Here is a 21549-nt window from a genome sequence, read left to right on the forward strand (position 1 = left end):
GAATGAATCAAGGCCCTGTTAAAAGTGCTTCCAGTATATTTAAATTAAACCAAGCTTGACTGCCCACAGAGGACTTCAATGTGACTGAATGAGTACTTGCTTTTTTGAACCCTCACCTTTGTTTTGGAGGATAAGTTTTCATGATTTTTTTCCAGGAGTCTCAGGCCGCACTGGGAGCAGCGTGGTGCTGTCTGTGGTGGAGCATTTCTCAGCCTTTCCCACACGGTGTCAGCATCTCTCAAAGAGACAGCTATTGTTGGTCCTGTTTGCTTGCTTCAGGTGGTAGCGTGTTCAGGGCATGTGTGGTGACTGACAAACCTCACACATGTCTGCGGAAGGAAATGCTTTGTGAGGAAAGGCTCCTTTTGTGTTACTGATTATAAAGGGCATGGCTTGGTTTGGACCCCTCCGAGCAGTCTGGCAACCCCATGGGAGAAAGTCACAGCCTCCCCAGGGAGATACTACTTCTGTGGTATAGGGAGCTGTCTGCTTCTGGTTGTGCTGGTGCAGACTGTGGCAGCTTAGGAACAGGTCTCTGGGGTGAGCAGGTGCCAGAAGCCCCAAGCCCCCAGTGTGGGGTAGCTTTTCTGCAGTACTGATGCCTCCTAGTGTGCTGTCCCTGTGCTCCTGTGGACAGGAGCTGTGCTGCTGGAGATGGGCCGTGCACATCTGATGGCTGCAGCCCACATCGTGCCCCAGACAGGGCACCCAGCAGAGGAGGCACGGTCTGATGGCGTCTCACATCTCGTTTCTGATGGCTGGGAGACTTCTTTGTTGTTTGTTACTGGCAGCACGCTTCAAAGCAGTCTCCAGGACTCTGGTGGCACACCTTGCAGCAATGCTTGGTTGTTGCTCAGGCAGCACTGACATGTGAGGGCTGCTCAGCTGCAGGTGGGTGTGGAGTCCCACCAGCAGTTGCTGGCAACAGAGACATTTCGATGACTCTTGTGAGGGTCCGGTTGTTTGCCAGGCCTGCTGCTATCCCATCCCAGGCCTGGTGGAAGCTGTGACTTTTGGTGAAGATGTCCTCTTTGTGCAGTGACATCCTGAAGTTTCAGCATGAGCACTGCAGCTACCTGTGACCCTCTGGTGATGCAGAGAGCATCAACTGAGGTGTTAACCTCTTCAAAGGAGCCTTGTGTAGCTCCCTGTTGAAGAGCGGGGCTGAGCTGCAGAGTGGCAATCGCTGCTGGCTGTGTTAGTCATCCAGAAAGAGACTTGTTTTTCCTTCTCCCCCTCCCCGCCCTGGCACGGGGGTAGAGATTGTTTCTCACTGCTTGGTGTGGCCACAAGATAGAAGAAGAAACTTGTTATCTTGAAGGGAATCAGTCAACGCTCCCCTAAAAACATGAGCTTTCATTTGTGCAGCTCTGGTGGCGAGATTGAGTGGGGTGTTTAATTTTGCTGCCATAGCCCCTGGAGTCTGAAACCAGTTCTGCTGGGAGACAGATGCAGACCTGAGCACGTGTGTGTTCACACCTCCTTCCACGTTAACGTTCTCCTGTAGATGTCAGATGCCCTGCTGATAAGATGCGAAGCGGTGGGTGTGCAGCCAGAGCCTCCCAGGCTGCGCGGGCCGGCTGTGCTAGCTTGGGGGGAGAGCAGAGGGAGCGGGGGGCTCGTGGGGCTGTATGTGCCTGGTGTATGCTGTGGATGGGAATATCTGCTTTCCTTGTAATTAAAACTGGTAAACCAGAATGCCTAAATTTGATTTCTAGGCTATACAAAGCCAACAGGATCAAAATCAGAGGAAGTAATCGGTGGTATCTGGTCAGACACTGATCTTTGTGTGTCTCAATCAGCGTCTCCCTTTCAGACAGCTGGGTGGGAAATCGGTTGCCTTTGTTGGGTGTGTGAAGCACACAAAAGCAGCATTGTTTCTTGGAAATGACAGCTTAGGGTCTTTGGATAAGGCACTTTGACTTGTGAGTCATTTGTACTGGTGAAAATTTTATTTTTTACTGCATAGCGCGTTAAGATCCTTGGAAGGGCACCTTTCTGCTTCTTGGAGCACTCAGCCTCTTGGAGCTGTTGGCTCAGGTGGTGTCAGTGAGGGCTTTGTCCCACAGGAGCACACGGCTCTGCAGCCTCTGCTGTGGTGGCGGGCACGGGCTATAGGAGTCGGTGCTTCTGTCACAGCCCTGTCGTGGCACAGGGCTTCTCCAGCAGGTCCAGGGCTCCTCGGGCCTTAACAGACACACATGGAACTCCTCTGCTCTGCTGGCAGAGCCGGTGAAACTCTCAGCACCTAGGGAAAAATGCAGTAAGTGGCTGCTCTTCCCTCTGCTGTCCTCAGAACTGCGCTTGGTTGTACATACATATCTGCTGGGATTTTGCCTCCTCTCCTCTTGTGTTGGATAGCATGAAAAATTCATACCAGCTCCCAAGGTAACGCAAAGACCTGTCATGAGTTTCTGTTACTTTCAGTGGATTTTAGACCATGCTCCTGGTTAAAGAAGGAAGAGCTAGGATCCATAGAAGCTCTAGTTTTGATAATGGAGGATGTCTGCAGACTTTGAATCCTGGAGGGCTCTTTGGATTGCTTGTGGCACTGGAGGTGATTTGGGCCTTTCCTCTCTGGCAGGATAATTTTAGACGTTAGATGTGGTCTTTAGTCACAGAAAATTTCCATTCAAGCATATCAGCACTCAGAAATTCAGCTTTATGTAATGGTTTGTCAGCAAAGAAAGTAAATACCTGCTTGCTATCTTATTTTAGACAATTGAATTAAAAAAAACAAAGCAGCAAGAAGGTAAGTTAGTTTCAGTTCCTGCAAGCTGAGGATTTGCATAGGTTCAGCAATGACAAATACATGAGATCATGCCTAGATTGGCTCCGAATCTGCCATGCGTGTGGTGGAGATGAACCCAAAGCCTCCGTGCTTGTCGAGACCTGAAGAAGATTTCTATAGCGAGCTGTGGCAATGGCAGGTGTTGTTTAATTTATCAGAGGTTTGACTCCCTGCTCTGGGAGCAGCCTTAGGTCTGTGGAGAGCTGGGGTCTTACTGGAAGGTGAAAGTGAAAACCAACTGTTCACGCAGCTTGAAAATAGGTTAGGCTGCTACTCAGCTGTGCATGTGCCTACTTGAAAACTCTCAATTTGCAAAATCTAAGCACGTTAGGAGTGCTTTTCTCTTTCAGTGAGAGGGTGGGAAGGCTCCTGTGCGTGGTACCAGAATACAGCTAATTACTGCTTTTGCAAAGTGATGTTTTTATCTCTGATTTCGTGCCTGGGGAAGAAGCTGCTGTGACGGAACAAGCACGGGGCAGCTGAGGCCTCAGCTGAAGGAGGCTTCCCCAGAACCACCCTGCAACGGCCCAGCTGGGAAGGGAGGAAGGCTGTGGTGTGGGAAGGAGGCTGGCAGTGGGGAGGGCAGGCAGTGCCCTGCTGGGGGTGCAGAGATGAAGCACCTGGGGGCAATTACTGGCCATGAAAGAGGTTTTTCCCCGAGATCTGACACCTCCGCCCTGAGAATGGGACTTGGGTTTATTTTTCCATGTAAAAGAAGAAATGGGGAGAGGAAACTATGGCCCACCCTCATCTATTCTGACTGTTGCGAAGTGCCACCACCCTTCCTCATCACCCACGTGCATTATTTTTAGGGTTTGTTTACCTCACTAACTCCAGCTCATTCTTTTGTGTGGTGACAAAGACTTCCCTCCCGCAGCTTTGCTCTTCTCTTTGATTCCACGGTTGCAACTGCAGGGCAGTTTTTGTAAGGGATAATGACTGTCTCTGTGCCCCTTGAGGCGCAAATCAAGTGGGAACGTCAGGAAGAAGCGCTCATGGTGCAGGTGGGCCTGCTGGGGAGGCAGAGCTGGGCTGCATGGACACCTCAGTTCGTGCAGCGGTTGCTGCTGTGCTGCTGGTACGGAGGCGTTGAGCCGTGGGAGCAGCGGTCCCTGCCTCTCCCTGTGAGCGCTTTGAACGATGCTGTGATGTTTTTGTTACTGACTCTAAATACGAAAGCTTTTCATGTACATAGCCGCTGGTACCTCCAGTGCTGGAACAGCGTGAAGACAATTAGGCTGAGAGTAAAAATAAAGGCAGACACCGCTACTAAATCTGCTTCTGACTTCTTCACTTTATAATTAGTAAACCGACTTTTTTTTTCTTTTAATTAGGCTGCTTACACACTTTGTCTATTTTTTTTTTCCTGTAGAGCAGTGCTGATACAAAGCTGGGGTGATCACAGACAGCTCCTGGCCAGCCCAGAAGGACGTGACATGAACTGCTCTGACACGTACAAGGTGCATCCTGCGAGGAAATACACGAGGGAAAAACAAAGGTATTTTCAAAATGGTCATAATTTATTTCCATCGAGTAGCAACATACAGTCAGTCCTCAGACTTCATGGGAGAACCTCAGCTTTGGGTGGTGGCTGAGCGCTTTTACCCAGAGCCACGCGCTCTGCAGTCACCGCTGCCTCGTCGAGGAGGCACCAGATGCAGCTGTCCCAGATGCTGCTTTGTTTCTCATTCTTACAAAGGCCGCTGCGTATTTCCCTATGCAGAGTACGTCCCGTTGGCAAAGACCTAAAAACTTCTCATTTTTTGGAAGGAAATGGTTTTTATTAAACAGGCTGCAGGTACAATTGCATGTTTTGGTGAGGCAGTTTTCCCTGCTAGAATAAGTTAGGGGAGTGTATTTTGCATAAAAAGATTCAGTGAAAGCAGTGTATTTCAGGGTACATTCATGTGCCTGCTGAACTTTATCTATGAAAAGCAGCTTGACATCTGAATATACATTAAGAGTACATTGTTACTGGTGAAGGAAACTAGGAGGAGCCCGTGTGATCGGTGTTCCTTACTCTGGTCAACTTTTCCTCGCCTGAATAAGAAATGCAGGAGGAAAACAAGAACAAACGACAATTCGGTGTGCCAGTCTTAACCCCTCCTTTGATATGACTGAGAAGCAGCACTTACTGTACGTGTTAAATGGGCATTATAAAAGAAAACGCTTGGAACAAGAGGATGGGATTGTCATTCAACACAGACGGGTTATTCAGAGCAGAGGGTGCTTTCTTCCTGAGTTCAGCTCATGGCAAAATCCCACACCTCTGAGCCAGATGGTTTAGGAAGAAGAATTCTTAAAATGGTGATTGGCAGCCCACCACGTAACTGGCAGCATCGTCTCAAAAACTACTAATGGGGATCTCTACTTGAAGGTGGATTTTGTCATGTCTCTAGAACTAAAGTTTTTTTGACCTACGATCCAGAGAGTTCCCTGTGTCACTCTGAATGTTTCTGTGAGTGGTACTGAGAGGAGTGTCTGTCAGTATGTGTTCTGCCCTGCACAGCTCTGTATGTCCGCAGGAATGTGCCCCACAGGTTCCACAAATCAGAGCTGTTCATCTGCTGCTCCAGAAGGTGGGGCTGGAATGTCCACTGCGTTAGGTCCCTGCCCAGCGCTAGGAGCCAAGGCTTTCTGCCTTTGTTGTATGGTTCTGGGGAGAGCTGTGTGCTGTGGGGATCAGAGCATGGAAGTCAGTAACAGATGCACAAACAATTGCAGCAGCTCCTCCCCAGCTGACGTTCAGATGTCCCATAACAGCAGCTCCCAGGGTGTTCGTCTGCTGGTAGGAATCTTCGTCCGTCTGGTAAATGCACCGACTGGCACCGTGTTCAAGGCCTTGTTTTACATGACAGTCATCTGGTGTTCAGCTGCCATGTTCCTTTCAAGTATGTCACCCTGGCAGTAATCTTCAACCCGTGACTGTCCTTTGCGTTTAAATCAAACTGCAGTGAATGGCATCGTTATTAGGAGTGACAGTATGAATGCTAAACACATTTTCAATAGCTTATAAGTGAAATACATATCTGACATAAAAAGACAGCTGCTGAAGTTCTCCTAGAAAGTCATGTAGGTTGGTAAGGGAGAAGGAAACCCAGGCTTGTGATTTTATCTCTTGAGGTCAGCAAGCAACAGCACAGAAACCCCCACGTGTATGTGACAGTCAGCAGCTGTGTCCACGCAGCTGATAAGGGTGGATAGCGGTGAGCTTTGGATACTGACAGATTGCAGTGGTCAGACCATGGGCACAGTTATATCCTGAATTTAAGTTTTGCCCTAAGAAATAGGTTCAGATTTGCCCTGGGCTTGAATGCTGAGCATTCTGGCAGTAGTCTGCCAAAACGCGTGCTTTCACATCGGGCATGTAAGTAAAGACTCCCTCAGCATGTCAGGAGTACGGCTGATGTGAGGACAGGCTGAAGAACTGGGTGCTAAAAATATACTGAAGTACCTGTCACTGAAGTTCCTGTTTCTTGGTTCAAGTTTGTGTGGCTGGTGGTTGGGAAGGCATCAGATCTTTGGCACTTGCAAATAACTTGTCTTTGTGCAAAAATTGGAATCTAAACTATGCTAGCTAGCCCTGCAGCAGCCCTCATGCAGGCAGATGCCCTTTCAGAAGCTGAAGAAGGCTGTATTGCCAAAGTGAAGCAGCATTCCCAAAGAGTGCAAGTCAACACTGGGATGCAATAAGCAGTGTTCTTTAGGAGGTGAAACACCAGATGTCATTGCTACAGGCAGAAGTGAAGTGGACAAACCTGAGATGCCTCAATAATATGCACAGTTATTGAAATGATGCATATTATATGTATGAATTTAGTATTGGTTACACAACTTCCGTACTGTTCATGGAGGAAGACAGAGCAGAGAGTTGCATACTAGGATGCTTCACAGCTTACGCTGCGTGTTGTGTTGCTCTGGGAGCCTGGGGCTGTTGGTGCTGTTTTGTCTTGAGCGCTGGATCAGTGCAGTGAGCGTCATTTTTGTACGTGTGGAAGAGTAACAGGTGGTCTTGTTAAATGCAACATGCAAAACAAGGACAATGCTCTTGGAAATTCAGCTCTAAAACAAGCAATTCTGTAGCACATACATCCGCTTCTCTTGCTTCTTGTTGCTTTTAATGAAAATGTACCACTTTGAGCATTTCTGATTTTGGCTAGGAAATAAAGGTGAAATGGGGTGATGAATTCTAAACTCACTGGTCTCCCTCTCCCTTTCTTTACCGTTAGTCAGAGTCTTTATTGAAGTCTCTCCATCCATGAAAACATTGGATGGCAATGCTCGTTGAGTGAAATATGGAGAGGTTCTTTGGTCTTCCTCTTGCAGCTGCCCTTCCTAAAGTAATGGCAGGTCTTTCTCTATCAGTAATTCAAAATAGAAGCAGTGTACAAAACAACACCGGCCTTCAGCCTCCCTGGACCTCTCCTCACGGGGAGAAGGTGGTCGTTGTCTCTGTCTCCATGGCAAAGGAAAACCTCTTGCTCTCACGGCAGGAAGACAGCTGCCAGAGGCGCTCCTGGCTCAGGCAGCCCAGCTCCTTCAAGAGCTTGAAGAGGTCGTTGCGGAATTTGACGCCTATGAAGGCGTAGAGGAAGGGATTGAGGCAGCATCGGAAGCAGGCTAGAGTGTAGGTGACATCGTCTGCCATGTCAAGCTTCTTGCTCTCCTCACATGAGCTGGTGTTGTTGAAGACTGAGATGGTCTTGGCCAGCATGACACCATTGTAGGGCAGCTGGAAGACCACGAAGACGATGACCACCGCAATGATCACCTTGATCGCTTTATTCTTCTCAAAGTTTCGAGCCTGGAGTAATGTTTTGATAATGATGAGGTAGCAGACAGACATGACCACCAGGGGAATTAAGAAGCCAAAAACCATCTGGGACACTTTGATGCCAGTGTTGAAAGTCTGCAAGTCATTAGCAATGATGGAGCACCGGGGATGGCTATCATAGTTATTTACACCGCTGTGAACCAGCTCGGGGATTGAGAGAACGAAGGCCAGGAGCCAAATGAGGATGCACGTGACCTTGCTAATGAATATCATTCGGGGACGGAAGCGGTGGGCCGAGGCAGCCTGAACAATGGCAAAGTACCTGTCGATGCTGATGGACAGCAGGAGCAGCATCCCGCTGAAGAAGCTCATTTTGCAGATGCAATAGACTGCTTTGCAGGCAAATTCTCCAAAACACCAGAACGTGGCTGCACTTGTGGCCCAGAATGGGAGGGTCAGCAGGAAGAGGATGTCTGCCAGGGCCAGGTTCAGCAAGTAGATGTCTGTCATGGTCTTCAGCCGCTTGAAGTAGATGTAGGTGAGCATCACCAGCCCGTTTCCCAGCAGCCCCGTGAAGCAGATGAGGGAGTACATGGCTGGGAGGAAGGCAGCACGGAAATCACGGACTTCCTTCTTCTCACACAGGATCTCAAACATGTTATAGTCAATGGTGGTGTTGGCGTCATAGTCATCGGTGACGTTGTTCGCGGCACAGAACTAGAACAGGGAAGGAACAAAGCTCATTGAGACAGGTACCGGGGATGCACGGCCTCTGTCCCCCCGTGGGTGGTTTCCAGGGGGGGACTGATGTCAGCAGCAGCACCCAGCCGTGGCCAGCAGGGATGTCCCAGGGAGTTCCCATCATGAGCAGAGTTGACAAGGTCTCATGGCTGAGAACTTGGATAAGTTTGTGGGGCTTGGGATTCTTGGGGGCTCATCACAGGAATTCAACAAGAAAAGTTAGCGTGCAACGAATATAACCCCTGAGAACTCTAGAACGTGTGGCTGGTTTCCAGAATGCGTCAGGACCCAAAACATACATGGTCAGTTGTTAGATAAAATAGGAAAAATAACACAGCCTTTGGTGTTCTCCTTCTCTCAGCAAAACTTCCTCTTGTCTGAGTCTACTTGTTAGGCATTTTCTAGCTTCAGTTTCACCTCCCTTCCCCATCTGAGATACTCCTGTTGCTCACGTGCACTTAGACAAGAAGTGCAAGGGAGGGGTGCAGCTGCTGCTCTTGTTGCCATCAGCACCCTGGTACCGTGAGCACTGCTGTTCTCCTGGCTCCCTGGGCCTTCTCCTCCTCACTCCCACCAGGGCTGAGCCTGCAGGGAGCGGGGCTGCGAGCACAGGGCTCTGGGGGAAGACAAAGCCGGAGCTTCCCTGCCTCCCTCGGCTGTGTTTTCTGCTAAATGAGTAGAGATGTCAATGAAACTGTGAGGAAACACAGCAAGCAAAGCAGGAAATCGTTACCGTGCTGACATGGACGGGTTGCTGGCATCTCATTCACAGGCCCCTGCCCCTGATTTAAGCTCTGATTATTCTTGTTTCATCTTCCTACACTGCCACGCTCAGGAGGGCAGAGTGAGCCTGTGGTGTCTCTGCCCTGCTTTCTGTGAGAGTCATTAGTCTCCAGAACCTTCTCTCCATTGCTCGGAGATGAAAGGTTTCCCCTGGATACCTCTGCCCCTTATCGCCGAATCTCGCAGCACGCTCCATCTCAGGCAGGCCTGGCTTTCACCACATCCTGTGTGCAATCTGGAGGCATGCCACCAGAAGTGAAAGGGGAAAGCAGCCTGCAGGCCTCGCTGAGCCTCAGGGAGCCTGAGCTGGGGACCATGGCGCGGTTGAGGCCGCTGCTGTGGTTGCAGGAGTACGAGTGCTGGAGGCCAGGCCTGTGGTTCAGGAGCAGGTCACAGCGCAGCTCGGGCTCCTCCTTCCTGCTTCACACGGGCTCTGAGCAGGAGCAGGTGGAGGAGGGTGGGCGCCTTGCTTGGGCTCGTCAGCTCTTCAGTCCTGACACCGGTTAAAGCCCAGGAACTGGGACCGGGAACTCCTGAAGAGCCGGGAGCTGGTTTTTAGCAAGCACTCTGCATATGGTGCTTGTGTCTTTACTGAAAATGCACACTGTGTTGTGAAAATGGGTCTCAGTTCTAACAGTCACGGCTGCCTTAAGATCTGTTTATGCTGTTGTTTCTGTTCTTTCATTGCTGTCATTCCTTTTGTTTGTTTTCCCTCTGGTTTTAGCGCTGCTCTCACCGCCCACCTCTGCGGGTGCTGGGTTATGAGTGTGAGCAGCCGTGTGCCCCACGGATCTCTCCAGGGCTGTGGGTGGCTGCTGTTTTGCCTGTCAAAGTTTCTGAGATCTCTCTTTACCCACAACACAAATGCAGTTGCATTTCAACAATGTTGTTTTCAACATCTTACCTGAAAAATTAGGGGAAGGCTGAAAACAAGGGTGGCCTTCAGCTGTTTGCCTAGGGAAGAAGGAGACACGGTGTTAGTAGTTAGGTCGGGATTTCCACGTGCTGCTTGTTGTAGAAAAGCAGTGGTAGCATACTTGACTGTGGCATTCTGAACTCTGCAAAGCTCCCTGCAGCTGCGCAAACAAAAGAAGCAGTGAAGATGCTAACAGGATAACACAGGGTCATGTAACAAGCCACTGTGAGAGCACAGATTGAGTCTCGGAAGCCTGGCCTCTGCAGCCTCATCTGATAGCTAAAGACAATTAGCTCATGCATAGTGTAACCATTTTTATTGCAGACTTCTTTTTCTTTCTTCCCCCCCACCCCCAACTTCATGCTCTTGCAGGGCGCAGCCAGCAGCCCATCTCCTGTGCTCGGAGCTGAGGGTGTAGCACACTCAACGCGTGTACAAACAACTGTGAGTGCAGTCAGTTTGGCACAGCTGTTCCCTGGCAGCGTGGTGACCGGAGTGCAGATCAGGAAGGCTCTGCTCCCTGCAGGATGTATGGAGCTGAAGCTGGCTCAAATTTATTGCTTGTCTAAATGTCAGAGCTGGCTTCTGCTGCCTTTGGATGTGGAGATGCAGCACGCTGTCAGCTGGGAGGAAAATTAAATTCAGAGCCAGATGTGATAATGGTGAGAGCAATCTCAGACAAGCAGCTCTTCCTGCTGTGGTTAGCAAAGACAGAGAGGCCAGTGAAAGCTTTCTCTTCTCTCTATTTAAAGCACATGCCAGCATCTACCTCAGGCAGTTGTGACCGAAAATTGCTGAAGTTGAAGGTGATCTGGCAGCTGTGAGAAAGCCCGTGCCCTGCCTGCTCTGGCAGGAGCAGTGTCCCTGAGGGACAGCTGGCATCTGCTGCTGTGAGCATGGTGCTCACGCTTCCCCCCAGGCCTGACAGAGTTTAGGAAGCTCAGACGCACGGTTTGAGGTTTGGACAGCCCTGTGCGGCATTGAACTCTGTGATCCCTGTGGGTCTCTTCCAGGTCAGGTGTTCTGCCACTCTGTCTGTCTGGCACAAGGCAGCCCCTGTTCTGCAGCCCCTGCCTCCCCACCATCTCCTGCCCCGGGGTTGCTGAGCAGGGCTTGCCCTGAGGCAGGAGATGGCTCTGGCTGTCTGCTGCCTGTTTCCTCTGGTGAGCAGCATGCTGTTGTCCTCATGGATGAGTGTTTGCTCAGAAGTTTGGCTGAACCCTTTGCCCCTCGGTGTTCAGCAGCCACGTGCACAGCTCTGCTCTGTGAAGCTGTATGCTGCTTCAGGGCTCCTTCACACCCTTCCCTGCTCCGCTGGTTCCTGTCCTGGTCCTGCACTGGACCAGGAGAATGCTCTGGGAGCCCAAACCACTGAAACCCTCTGCCTGTGTCGAAAAGGCATGGATGCATAGCAGCAGTGAGTTGCCTTTAAAAAAAAAAAAAAACACCACCCTTTGAAGTGTCTAACGAAATAGGACTGATAACAAAGTGACTCAACTAACGGACAGATCAGCAAGGTATCATTCCTTTGAAAAGCTTCACTTTTTTTTTCCCTCAGTTGCTGTTTCACGAATCTTAAATGTCAGATGATTTTCAGTGTAAAAAAAGCTCGCGCTTTCCATCCCCTGGCCCCAGCTTACGTGTTTGCAAAGGCATAACTGGGGGCAGTGCAGCTTCGTGGTCTGCCTGAGCCGGTCCTTGACTCACTGCTTTCACATTAACTGGATGAGACTTGCTTCTTGGTGCTATGCTCACGGGAGCCCAGGGCGGGAGGGAGAGGGGAGCAGAAGCAAATGGGCTGCAGGGAGGAAATGAGGCCCACTCTGGAGTTTAATAGACAGCTTTAGGTAGCTTTACGTTTTCTTGCCTCTGGCAGTTCTCGGCTGTGGGTATTTTCGTAAAGTTTCGTTCCTCAAAATATTAAGAAAAAAACCCCCTCAAAAGTCCCCGTAAACAGTTGGAACAGCAACCTCACTTCTAATGAGACAACGGAAAGCAGTGCAGTGGGGGGGTCAGCGCGTGCTGCAAAGCCCCGCGTGACCCCCACCTCCCTCAGCAGCACCACCCCGCATTGCTGCAGTCCCCGGGAGCACGCTGCTGTCCTGCAGGCCCTGGGGATCGTGATGAAAGGAGAGCAGCTGTGTGCAGCTGGGAGCGGGCAGCTCTGCTCCCTGGAGTAGCTCAGCACCGCTCTCGGGGGGTGACAGCTCGCTCCTGGGAGGAGGGCTGCAGCTGGTGCTGTACGCACAAAGCGAGGAGAGCGAGAGCAGAAGGTGAGCAGACCTGCTCTGCTAAACCCTCGTGGCAAAGGATTTCTTTTTCCTGTTGGCCAGGGCTGCCGAGTGGAGGTTTCAGTCTCGAGCACCTTAGCACACGTGTAGGCAGTGAGTAACGTGCTACTGAGATCTCTACCCGTACACCGGTTTCTGGTGCCTCTTCACCATCACTATCATTGGCTTTTGGGGAAAGAACCGGATATTTCTGAGAAGGATTAATCATATTTAAATAATATGATGACTTTTGGCAGTTAACAGCTCGGTGCCAGTTTCCCCCTTCTTTCCCCCCTGTTTCTCACCACAGACAGAGGAAAGATGGGCTGAAGCGAGGGTAACAGAACCGTGTCGTACGGTTTGTTTCATACGTTCACAGATCTCTGTCAGAGACACTGATGATCTGCCTCCACCCCTCTTAGGAAACTGTGATTCAAGAAGCAGAAGAAGCAGAGATAAGTAAATTTCAAAGGCTCGTGTAGGAAAGGTGGTTGGCTCAGCTGGTAAGTGCTCAGCAGTAGTGCTGCACGTATTCCAGCTGGGGCCTGCAGAGCACGGCGTGTGAGGTGTCCGTGGCTGACAAAGCGTGAGACTTTCTGCAAGAAGCAGACACGAGTTCCGCGCCTCCTGTGCTAACGGGCACGGCACGTGCCAAGAGCAGATGCCCTCACTTCCATTCCGGGGTGCCCTGCTGTGGTACAGACCCCTGCTGGTGCCCCATCTTGGGGCTGCTCCAGATGCAGGCAAATGCAAAGCCCAATTTTTGCATCGGATCAGGATTTGGTGGCTCCAGTGAAGATATTCAGTCATGCAAATTTCGATAAGCGAGCAGGTGTAGCCAAGAAGAAACTCCCATCCCTTGATTTATCCATGGAAGTGAAATGTGACCAAGGAGATGGCAGCTCTTTAAAAGAAACGTGAGAAAAAGGTAGCAATGGTATGGGAAGAGCTCGCGTTCGGACAGCAGAGCCTCCCTGAAATCCCCCCCAGGCCGCCTCCTTTTGTGGTTTGGAAGCGAATTGACTTGAGATTATTGAGCTTGTGGAGAAGATAGCTGTGACTGGGTCTTTACGTTCATAGCGCACACAAGGAAAATTAAAACTTTTTCTATTAAATAATCTTAAAATGCTTCATCCCTGTGCCATAGGGCACGGATTTGGGCATCGTCCTTATTAATAAAGCCGAAGACAAAGGCAGAGCGGGTACTCACCGCCGTCCATGGTCTTGTTGCTAACAGCCAAAGTCACAGGGCTGGCGAGAGCATCGTATGCCACAGCGCAGCCTGAGTGTGCGCCGGCTCCTGCCTGAGCCCCTCTTTGGGAAACTGCCTTTTATACTTCCTGCCCCTCGGCAGGACCCGGTGACGTGCCCTGGCGGTCGGACCCTCCTCCTCCTCGTGCTCTCAGCGGTGGCAGACCGCTGCGCTGCAGCCCGCGCTCCCTGCAGACACGGGTGCTCAGGTTCTTCCTCAGCGCGCGCTCCGAGGGCTGCACGCACCGCAGCACACGTGCACACGCGCTCTGTGCCGAGAGCTCACAGAGCAAAGCGGATCCTGCGTCTGCACTTGGAACGTGAGGATCTGGCTGTGGCACAGGGACAAGAGGAGAGTTTCCACAGCAGAGCCTGCTTTGTCGGTCAGAACCCGCTGCTGCAGGGAACAGGGAAGTTTCCCGTCTCCACTAAACCCTTTCTAGGAAAGGCGTCCACGCACCACGTAAAAGCCATCGTGGCAGGCAGCCCTTCTCCCTGTCCGCATCAGTAGCTCCCGAGCAAGTGGGCTTCCCCACCTCTTTCTGCTTTCTGGTGGTTTTGCTGTACCATCTGCTGGGGCTCAGCACACATGCCTTCCTCTAAGGTTTTGCACATCTGCGGTCCTGTGCCTTCCCAGCCCCGCGCTGCTGCAGAGGTCTGAGCTCAGCAGAGCCCTGGGCAGCTCGCGCTGCGGGGACGCGCTTTGGCTCATCCCGTTCCCGAGGGCTCTGGCTCAGTGTCACTCGGTGGCTGCGGGTTGTGGCTGTCAGGGGTGGATGCCGCTTCTTGGAACTGTTCTTCTAACAGGTAGAAACGTAACCAGAGAAATAGAAAAAGGAAACCCTGTCCTACCTACATTGTACTTCAGCTGATCTACAGATAACGTGTACTCTGCATCAAACTGTGTATCCAGCAGCTATTACAAGAACCTGTGGTGGGCAGCCGGTGTCTGTCTCTCAGCAGCACCTGTCTTATTCAGGGTGATCCGAGCAGTGTCCTGCCAACTAATGTGGGTGTTACTTGGGGTATGTATTGCGAGGAGCAGGCAGATTGCGTTGGTGTAATTGATTAGTGGCACCAACACTCGTATAGCTTCCCACAGCAGAATGCAGCTCTGTGCACACATCCCAGCTGAGAACGACTCTTCTCCTAAGCACTGAAACCCCACAGCCCCTAGAAGTCTGGGGCGCTGAGGAGGGCTGATGTGATTCACTCTAGCACGGTTTAGCACTGGAAGACCTGAAGACTGTGTTCTAAATAAATACGGTGGGGTGTATGCATATTAGAATTAAGATAATGTAATGGTTAACCACAGCTAAAACAGGACCTCACTAGAATCTGAGTAAGTTTTGCTAAAGAGTCTGACCCTAAAGCTGCTAAGCACTTGCTGCCATGCCTTCGACATGCAGCTTGAAGCAGAATCTCACTTCCCAGCTCTTAAGCCCCAGTTAAATATAATAAATCAGAAGTCGCAGATCATGGGGGGTCTCCCAGTCTACATGAACACGTCTTCAGTTGCAGCCCCTCCCCAGGCACTGTGCCCGCCCGGCTCTCACTGCAGCCCCCTCAGCATTTCCCTCCTAGCAGCCCGATCCCACTGGTGTCCTTCCCAGCCCTGCACCCATGTGGGGTGCTGGACCCTCCCAGGCTGACGGCAGTTCAGGCACCTGACGGCTCTCCCCCCTTTGTTTGGCTTTGCAGGAGGCTGCCTGCAGTCTCCTTGCTCTCAGCGTCATCCCTGGCTTTTCAGCACGCTCGCTTTTGTCTCATCTGTAGGCAGGTGCAGTTCACATCCCCGTTACTATTTCTTGCTGTGTTCCCTTTGCTCATTGTTATCCTAGCAGGTACGCTACCTGTGAGAGCTTTATCTTTCAACCACTTCCGCCCAGAGGGACAAGAGATGAAAGGCTTCCCCCCGGCACCAGCAGAATACCCAGAAGTGGTGGGCGTGGGGCCTTTGTGCTGCTCTGTGCTGCCTGCACGAGGACGGGGCTGCCAGCTCCGTTTGCTGCCCGGGCAGCTCGGAGGGGAGGGGGCTGCAGCGTGGTTCTGTGTAGCGTGGTTTGCTGTGTAATGCACAGCAGCTGATGCTGGAGGCAGCGAGAAGCAGCGGGCGGCTCGTGCTTCGTTTCCCTGTGCGTGCTCCCAGCATCAGCTGCTAAGTCCCAGTGCCCGCCGAGCCGTGCCTTGTCAGACCCAGCTGAAGCAAAGTGTTCATTTAAACATTTCCAGTGCTGTGAAGAAAAATCTGCTTTGTCTTACGACACCGAATCTTCTCGTACAGTCACGTCTGGGGCCCGGGGAGTTCTCCAAACATTTATTAACGCTTTGCTTAGTTTGGCTGTGTGTACTTGCAGTCTGTTTCTCACCTCTGTGCCTCTGCACTGCACTCCTTGCACACACACCCCCCCCCGCTGCCACCCAGGTGGGTGCCCACAGAGCACGGTGCCAGCGCGGCCAGGCCGCGTGGAGCAGCAGGAACGTGATCTTAGAAAGCGGAGCTCACAGGGCTCCCACTCGGTTTAACAAGGTGTAACTCATTCTGAAAAAAGCCCCAAACAAGAGGTTTTCATGTCCCCATCTCAAAGCCTTTGTGTATTTTCCATTAACCTGGCTTCATGAGAGTGAGAACTGACCCTGTGACATCGGTGTTTCTCAGCAGGTGACAGATCTCAGCCCCTCAGCTGGCTCTGCCCGCAGCTGCACAGAGAATCACCCACACCAACCTCCCGGCCGGGCTGGAGCTGCTGTGTGAGCGCTGCTGGCACTTTCAGCTAAACACGCTGAGTTACCGGGAGGTGCTGTCCATGTGAAGCATTACAAGTTGAGCTCAGGTGTTGCAGGTCCCTTGCAAACTGCTGACATCTCTCTCTTCCCCACACCTTGCCACAGGGACGGGCAGCGCGGCGCTCTGCGCAGAGCATCAGTACGTCCCTCTGCTCCCCGCTGCGTTGGCGTTCTGCTCTTTTGCTGATGTAAAGCGTGGAAGAGTTTGTCCCCACTGCTGCAGGAAGCTGGAGTTGCCCAGGCAGAAGCACTGGTGAGTTAAGGGTGGATGTAACTCACGTGCCCACTTCCCACTGATGTCCCTCCTCTTACGTTGGGATGGGACCTTGACATTTGCTGGTTGCTGTGCCTGGCAGCGCAGACCCGAGGCGCTTGGGACCTCCTGCCTCCAGTCCTGCCTCGTCCCCAAACACCCCTCTCACATCTTGAGCAGCTGAGCTGGCATGTGGGAGACGTGCGGGGAAGGTTCATGCCATGAAATCAGTAAGTTTATGCTGGGGAGGACTTTTATGGTTTTCTTCAAGCAAACAAAATAGGAGAAGTGAAATTTAAGTAAATTCCTGACATTAAAAGCAGTACTGAGCTGGGATTCCACCCCGAGAGCAGTTCGTAGAGTGGTTTTAGGGGATGCCCTGAAAAAACAGATAAAACCGAATCTCGTGATTATCATCTCACTATGAGGTTATTATAAGATTCTTATCCACCCAGAAGAGGAAGCAATCTGCACAGCAGGCAGGCTTGCACCAGGGGCACACAGCTGCCCATGCTGCCTGCTGGTCAGCCACAGGAGGGAAGGAACACGCATGGTGACACTGGGAATTCACCTTCCTCATGCCTGCGTCATAGCGTGATGATGTTTCTTTCCACAGAAGAAAAAAAACCTGTTGACCAGTTCAGCATCTGCTCTGCACACAAGCAGCTTCCTCACCCTGCAGTCCAGGAATTGAGCTGAAAGCAAAAGCACCCAGAGATGCGAACAGAAGGGGACAGATCTGGCTGGCATCTCTGGTTCTGCCACTGAGGTGCGAAGGAGAAGAGGAGCGGTCACCGTCACCGAACCGCCCCGGCTCAGCGCCGGGCGCCTGCCTGCAGATCTGCTCCTTAGGGCTTGTCCACACCACCGAGTTCATTTTCTGATGCAGGGGTCTGTGCTGAACACATGCATCCCTTCTGGCCTGGAGTAACACGGAACAGAGGCAGATGGTCAAGTGTGAATGACTGGAGAGGAAAGGCAAGGAGTAAGAAACAGCAGGAAAATATCCATGGACGCTGTGGGTACCACAGGTGGGGAAGGCGCGTGACGCTGGTTATGAGGAGGGAGTTTTGAAGCGTTCCCTGAACTTGGTTCCCACTCAGATGTGGGAACTGCCCCAAAGTTCCTGGAGGAAATCAAACACCGGTGGGCGCTGGAGCCTTCGTGAGAGGGAGAGGTGCAGCTGAGAGGTGCAGTGCCGCCGCCTGGCCCTGCACACAGCGTCCTTCCCACAGCGGCGTGGCCGCGTCCCGTGCGGGGGTTTGACAGCCGAGCCCTGCAGCCTGGAAGCAGATCGGCTGTGGAACGGGGAATCACCATCTGCCGGCAGCTTCTCTGGGAAGAGCTCAGCCAGTCTGACGTCACATACACGACGTTCTTTGGCCCTGAGGGTGAAAAGGCATGCGTGATGCTTTGCTCTGTTCCTGCTGTTCCTGCTGCTCCCGGTCCGACCTTTCCCCCCACGCTGCAGAATCGGTGCCTGCATTAAAACGGATCATCTTATTTTTATTTTTCTTTAAGTAGAGATGAGTTACAAAGAACAAAATGAAACTGTCTGTGTACAGAAATTCTGGGCTTCTGTAAGTCACAAGTGAAGCTGTACGTGATAATTTACAGCCCAGTAAGATTCCATCCCAATAACTGCAAAACCACTTCAAAAAAAACCCAACAAAACACGAAACCCAAAGACCATGAAAAACACACACACACACACACACACAGACACGGGTTAAAGTGAAAGAAGGGAACCGAGAACAAAAACAGTGAGATCAGAGCAGGGCCCGCGCCTTCAGCCGCTGCTCTCTGTGCCTGTCAGTTCCGGAGCCGCCGGCCAGAGCTGCGCAGGACGAGCGGAGCCCAGCGCGTGGCTGCAGCCCTCGTGGAGCCCCGCGGCGGCGGGGCGCGGTGCGCGGGGCCGGGTGTCACAGCCCGGCATGAGAAGCGCCGGCTCTAAGCGCTCAGAGCCTCGCTCAGCGCTGCCGCCGCTCCGACACAAACCGCGCCGTGCTCGGTGCCCGCGGTGCGCGGCCCGGACGGGACCGCGGCCCATCCCGGCACGGGGCGCTGGGAGCCGAGGGAGACACTTGGTGGCACCGGGCGGCCCCGGTTCTTATCGGCAATGTGCGGGCACTTCTGCACTCGACTTTGTCCGTGTCGGCAAAGCCCCCCCCCCCCCCCCCGCCGCGAAGTGCCATCGCTCCCAGAGATTTGCAAGGCCCGGGTGTGATTGCCGCAGAGCAGCGTGTCCCGGGCCCTCGCTGCCACGGGGCTCCGGAGCTCCCAGCCCCTGCCCCAAGCTGCCGAGCCGCGCTGCGCCGTGCCGCTCCCAGGGGCAGCTCCTGTCCCGCCCGTGCCGCCCTGTCCCCGCGGCTCCGTTCGCTTCGCTCTGACGTTTTATCCCCCTGAAGCAGCGCTAATCCATTCGATTCTTTTCTGTTGCAGGGGTAATCCTTCCTGTGAGTAGAGCTCCTGCAGCTGGAATCCTCATTTTGCTGGAAGCGGACGAGCTTTGCGGGGCTGCCCCTTGTGATGGCAGGTAATGTTTGGTCAGACTCTTGCTCGGGGCTGTTTCGGGTGCGGAGTTCCTCGGACGCCGAGTCCTATGGATTTCAATGGGAGCAGGGGCTCCGCCCGTTGGGTTGCTATTGAAAAAGCCTCAAACTCCGCAGGGTTTGAACGTCGCAATGCCTTCCAGCGCTTCCCCTGCGGGGCTGCTTCGTGCTGCCCGACTGCCAGGTCAGTTTTGTAGGTCAGAAGGCTTTGGGCTGGTAAAGACTCCTAATTACATTAATGCAGGGGAAAAAGAAAACAAAGCGCTTTTTTTTTTTTTAACCCAGGCTTCTTAAGTAGCTTTTACTTTATTTTTTTTTGTGGTGAGATAAAAGCGTATTTTTGAGAACTGCCAACTACAGAAGAGAAACTTCGCCTCCTTGATTTTACCGACAGAGCCAACCCAGCAGCAAAGTGTGGAGCAGCAGCAAAGTGAGAGGTCAAAAAGCGTGAGTCAGCCTCAGCAAAGCCCACTTTGTCTTGAAGAGAAAAACAAAGCGCAGAAAACAACTCCCTCGCCACGATGCAATGGTTGGGATTTGTCGCCCCGTTTTCTTGCGGGTCCCCTGTGGGTGGGGAGGAACAGCCCACTCCCTCCCCCCCCCCCCCACTGTGCACGGCGCAGCTCGGCCGCCTGCTCCGCATCCAACCCACGGACGGGGCTCGGGGCGCTCACTGCAGCCGGACGGAGCGGCCCCAGGGCTCCGCGTGCGAGCGCCCACTTCCCAAAGCAAGCACATAAACACGGGGGGAGGGGGAGGCAGTGAACGCCGTGAGCTCAACAGCAGGAGCAGCACCGCGAGCTGCTGGGCTTTATCTGCTCCGTGCTCCTCGTGGGAGGGTTTCGTGTCTTGCTGAGGACTCCGGGTGGGCGTGCATCAGGGCTGCATCAGGAGCTGCAGTCAGCTGCCGCCTGCCCGAGCCCTTGGCAGCCAGTTACTGGGAGATGTCGGGCACCCGAAGGAGCGTGGGGCGAGAAGGGGCGAGAAGAGAAGGGGCTCCCGGAGGAGCGTCGCAAAGGAGCCGGGTTTCGCGGCCCCTCGGTGCTCCGCTGCCCGCAGCTCTTCCCGACCTTCCCCGCTCCCCGGCGCCTCCTGGCGTCTCCTTGGCGCTCCGCGTTCCCTCGCTCCCGGTGCAGCTCCCCGTGCTGTTCAGCGCTCCCCTTCTTGCCCTGCGAGCCGCCCAGGGGCAGCGCTCCGTCAGGGCCGCGCTGCGGTCCCTGTCCCTTCCCGACGCTCACAGCCGCGTCCTGCCCCGGGGCCCTGAGCTCTGCCCGCCACCGGAACGCCCCGGGCTCCAGCCGCCCCACGCCGGGCATTCGTTCGGGTTTGTCTGCTTGGAAAGGTGATTTTACCCTTGAAGATGACACCTACTCACTCCGGTACACACCCTCAGCTGCAGCACAGCCCGTCTTTGCCAATAATTAGTTATTTACATGTATTCATGTAAATACATGTATACAGGTATTTCCTCCCCAAATTCCCCCATTCAACGGCTCTTGGAGCCAAGAGCTATTGGCAGAGTTCTGGACGTAGCATTAAGCAGCAGCACGGAGCAGCTCTGATGTTCTGGTTTCCAGGTGCTGCTGCCGTGCAGCTTTCAGTCCTCAATATACTTCAGCAAAGGATCCCACAATTTTGTTTTTCCCTGGGCTTAAGTCGCAGAGCAGCGGCCAGAAGCCCTGTGTGAAATGCGGGCAGCGCCTTCAGACAAGAACCAGAGCACCGTGGGTTTAAAAAAACCAAGAATGTTGGATTTTATTATCTTTAGACCAATAGGAAAAAAAAAATTTAAAAAACCGTGACCGTCTCATGTACCCAGTATTCCATGGACACACAGCGCTGACCGAAGCGTGTGCTCCTGCAGCTGCAAACACAACTGGTTCCGTATCTGGCGTCGTTCTCTTTGGGAGGGCTGCTCCTGGCACAGGACAAAACGTGGCATTTTCAGTAGAATTGTTTGTAGTCCCCAGAGGTTTTGGAGCTCACGGCGAGGAAAGCTGCTGCTCGTCACTGCTGCGCTCATGGCCGCAGTAACGCACTCAAGTGCTCTCCTGCTGTGTGCTTTGCCAGATCGTTGGCTGAGGTCCTATGTGGATATCTAAGTAGCAAGTAAGAGTTAAACAGTGAAGAAAAGCAAAGGCTGCTGTAAGTAATTCCCTATCTCCAAAAATCCTTCAGATACAATGACACCTGCTTCAGCAGAACTGCACTCAGTAGTTCGGGAGCGCATCGCTGGATCTGCTGCGTGCAGAACACGAGCAAGTTTCCTTCCCTGCTGAAGGGTTACTGCCCAAAAGGTGACAGAAATTATACAACAAAGCAGAAGCCCAAGTCTTGCAGCCTCGTTTAGGAGCCTGACTCATGAATACTGAAAGCATTCGTTAAGTCCAGGCAGCTGGGGCAGGCATCCCTGCTGTCAAGAACTGAAACA

General features: G+C 52.7%; 1 protein-coding gene and 1 long non-coding RNA gene across 4 annotated transcripts; one reads left to right on the forward strand and one right to left on the reverse strand.

The window, feature by feature from the left end:
* LOC110388712 lies at positions 1367 to 21070 on the forward strand. Of its 3 annotated transcripts, XR_002432954.1 has the most exons (6): positions 1367 to 1540; positions 4164 to 4289; positions 16419 to 16566; positions 17183 to 18146; positions 19009 to 19102; positions 19513 to 21070. It is a non-coding gene; the product is annotated as an uncharacterized LOC110388712 (long non-coding RNA). The 3 variants fall into 3 exon arrangements; XR_002432953.1 differs by lacking the exons at positions 1367 to 1540; positions 4164 to 4289; positions 16419 to 16566 and having other exon boundaries at positions 16954 to 18146; XR_002432955.1 differs by lacking the exons at positions 1367 to 1540; positions 4164 to 4289; positions 16419 to 16566 and having other exon boundaries at positions 16954 to 18042.
* On the reverse strand, positions 4291 to 14268 carry CCR7 (C-C motif chemokine receptor 7). Its single transcript, XM_021378213.1, has 3 exons — positions 13486 to 14268; positions 9994 to 10043; positions 4291 to 8282 (listed from the first exon to the last, which is right to left on the reverse strand). Exons 1-3 carry the CDS (start codon positions 13493 to 13495, stop codon positions 7218 to 7220), a joined length of 1125 nt encoding a protein of 374 aa, XP_021233888.1. The 5' UTR covers positions 13496 to 14268; the 3' UTR covers positions 4291 to 7217.

The sequence above is a fragment of the Numida meleagris genome, chromosome 26 (assembly GCF_002078875.1).
Source record: "Numida meleagris isolate 19003 breed g44 Domestic line chromosome 26, NumMel1.0, whole genome shotgun sequence".
Classification (NCBI taxonomy): Eukaryota; Metazoa; Chordata; class Aves; order Galliformes; family Numididae; genus Numida; species Numida meleagris.

What these genes read in the sequence shown, in the direction of transcription:
- CCR7 (XM_021378213.1), bottom strand. An exon ending in GCCTTCCCCTAATTTTTCAG is followed by an intron (nt 8,283 to 9,993) that starts GTAAGATGTTGA and finishes TCCCTGTTCTAG; the next exon opens with TTCTGTGCCGCGAACAACGT.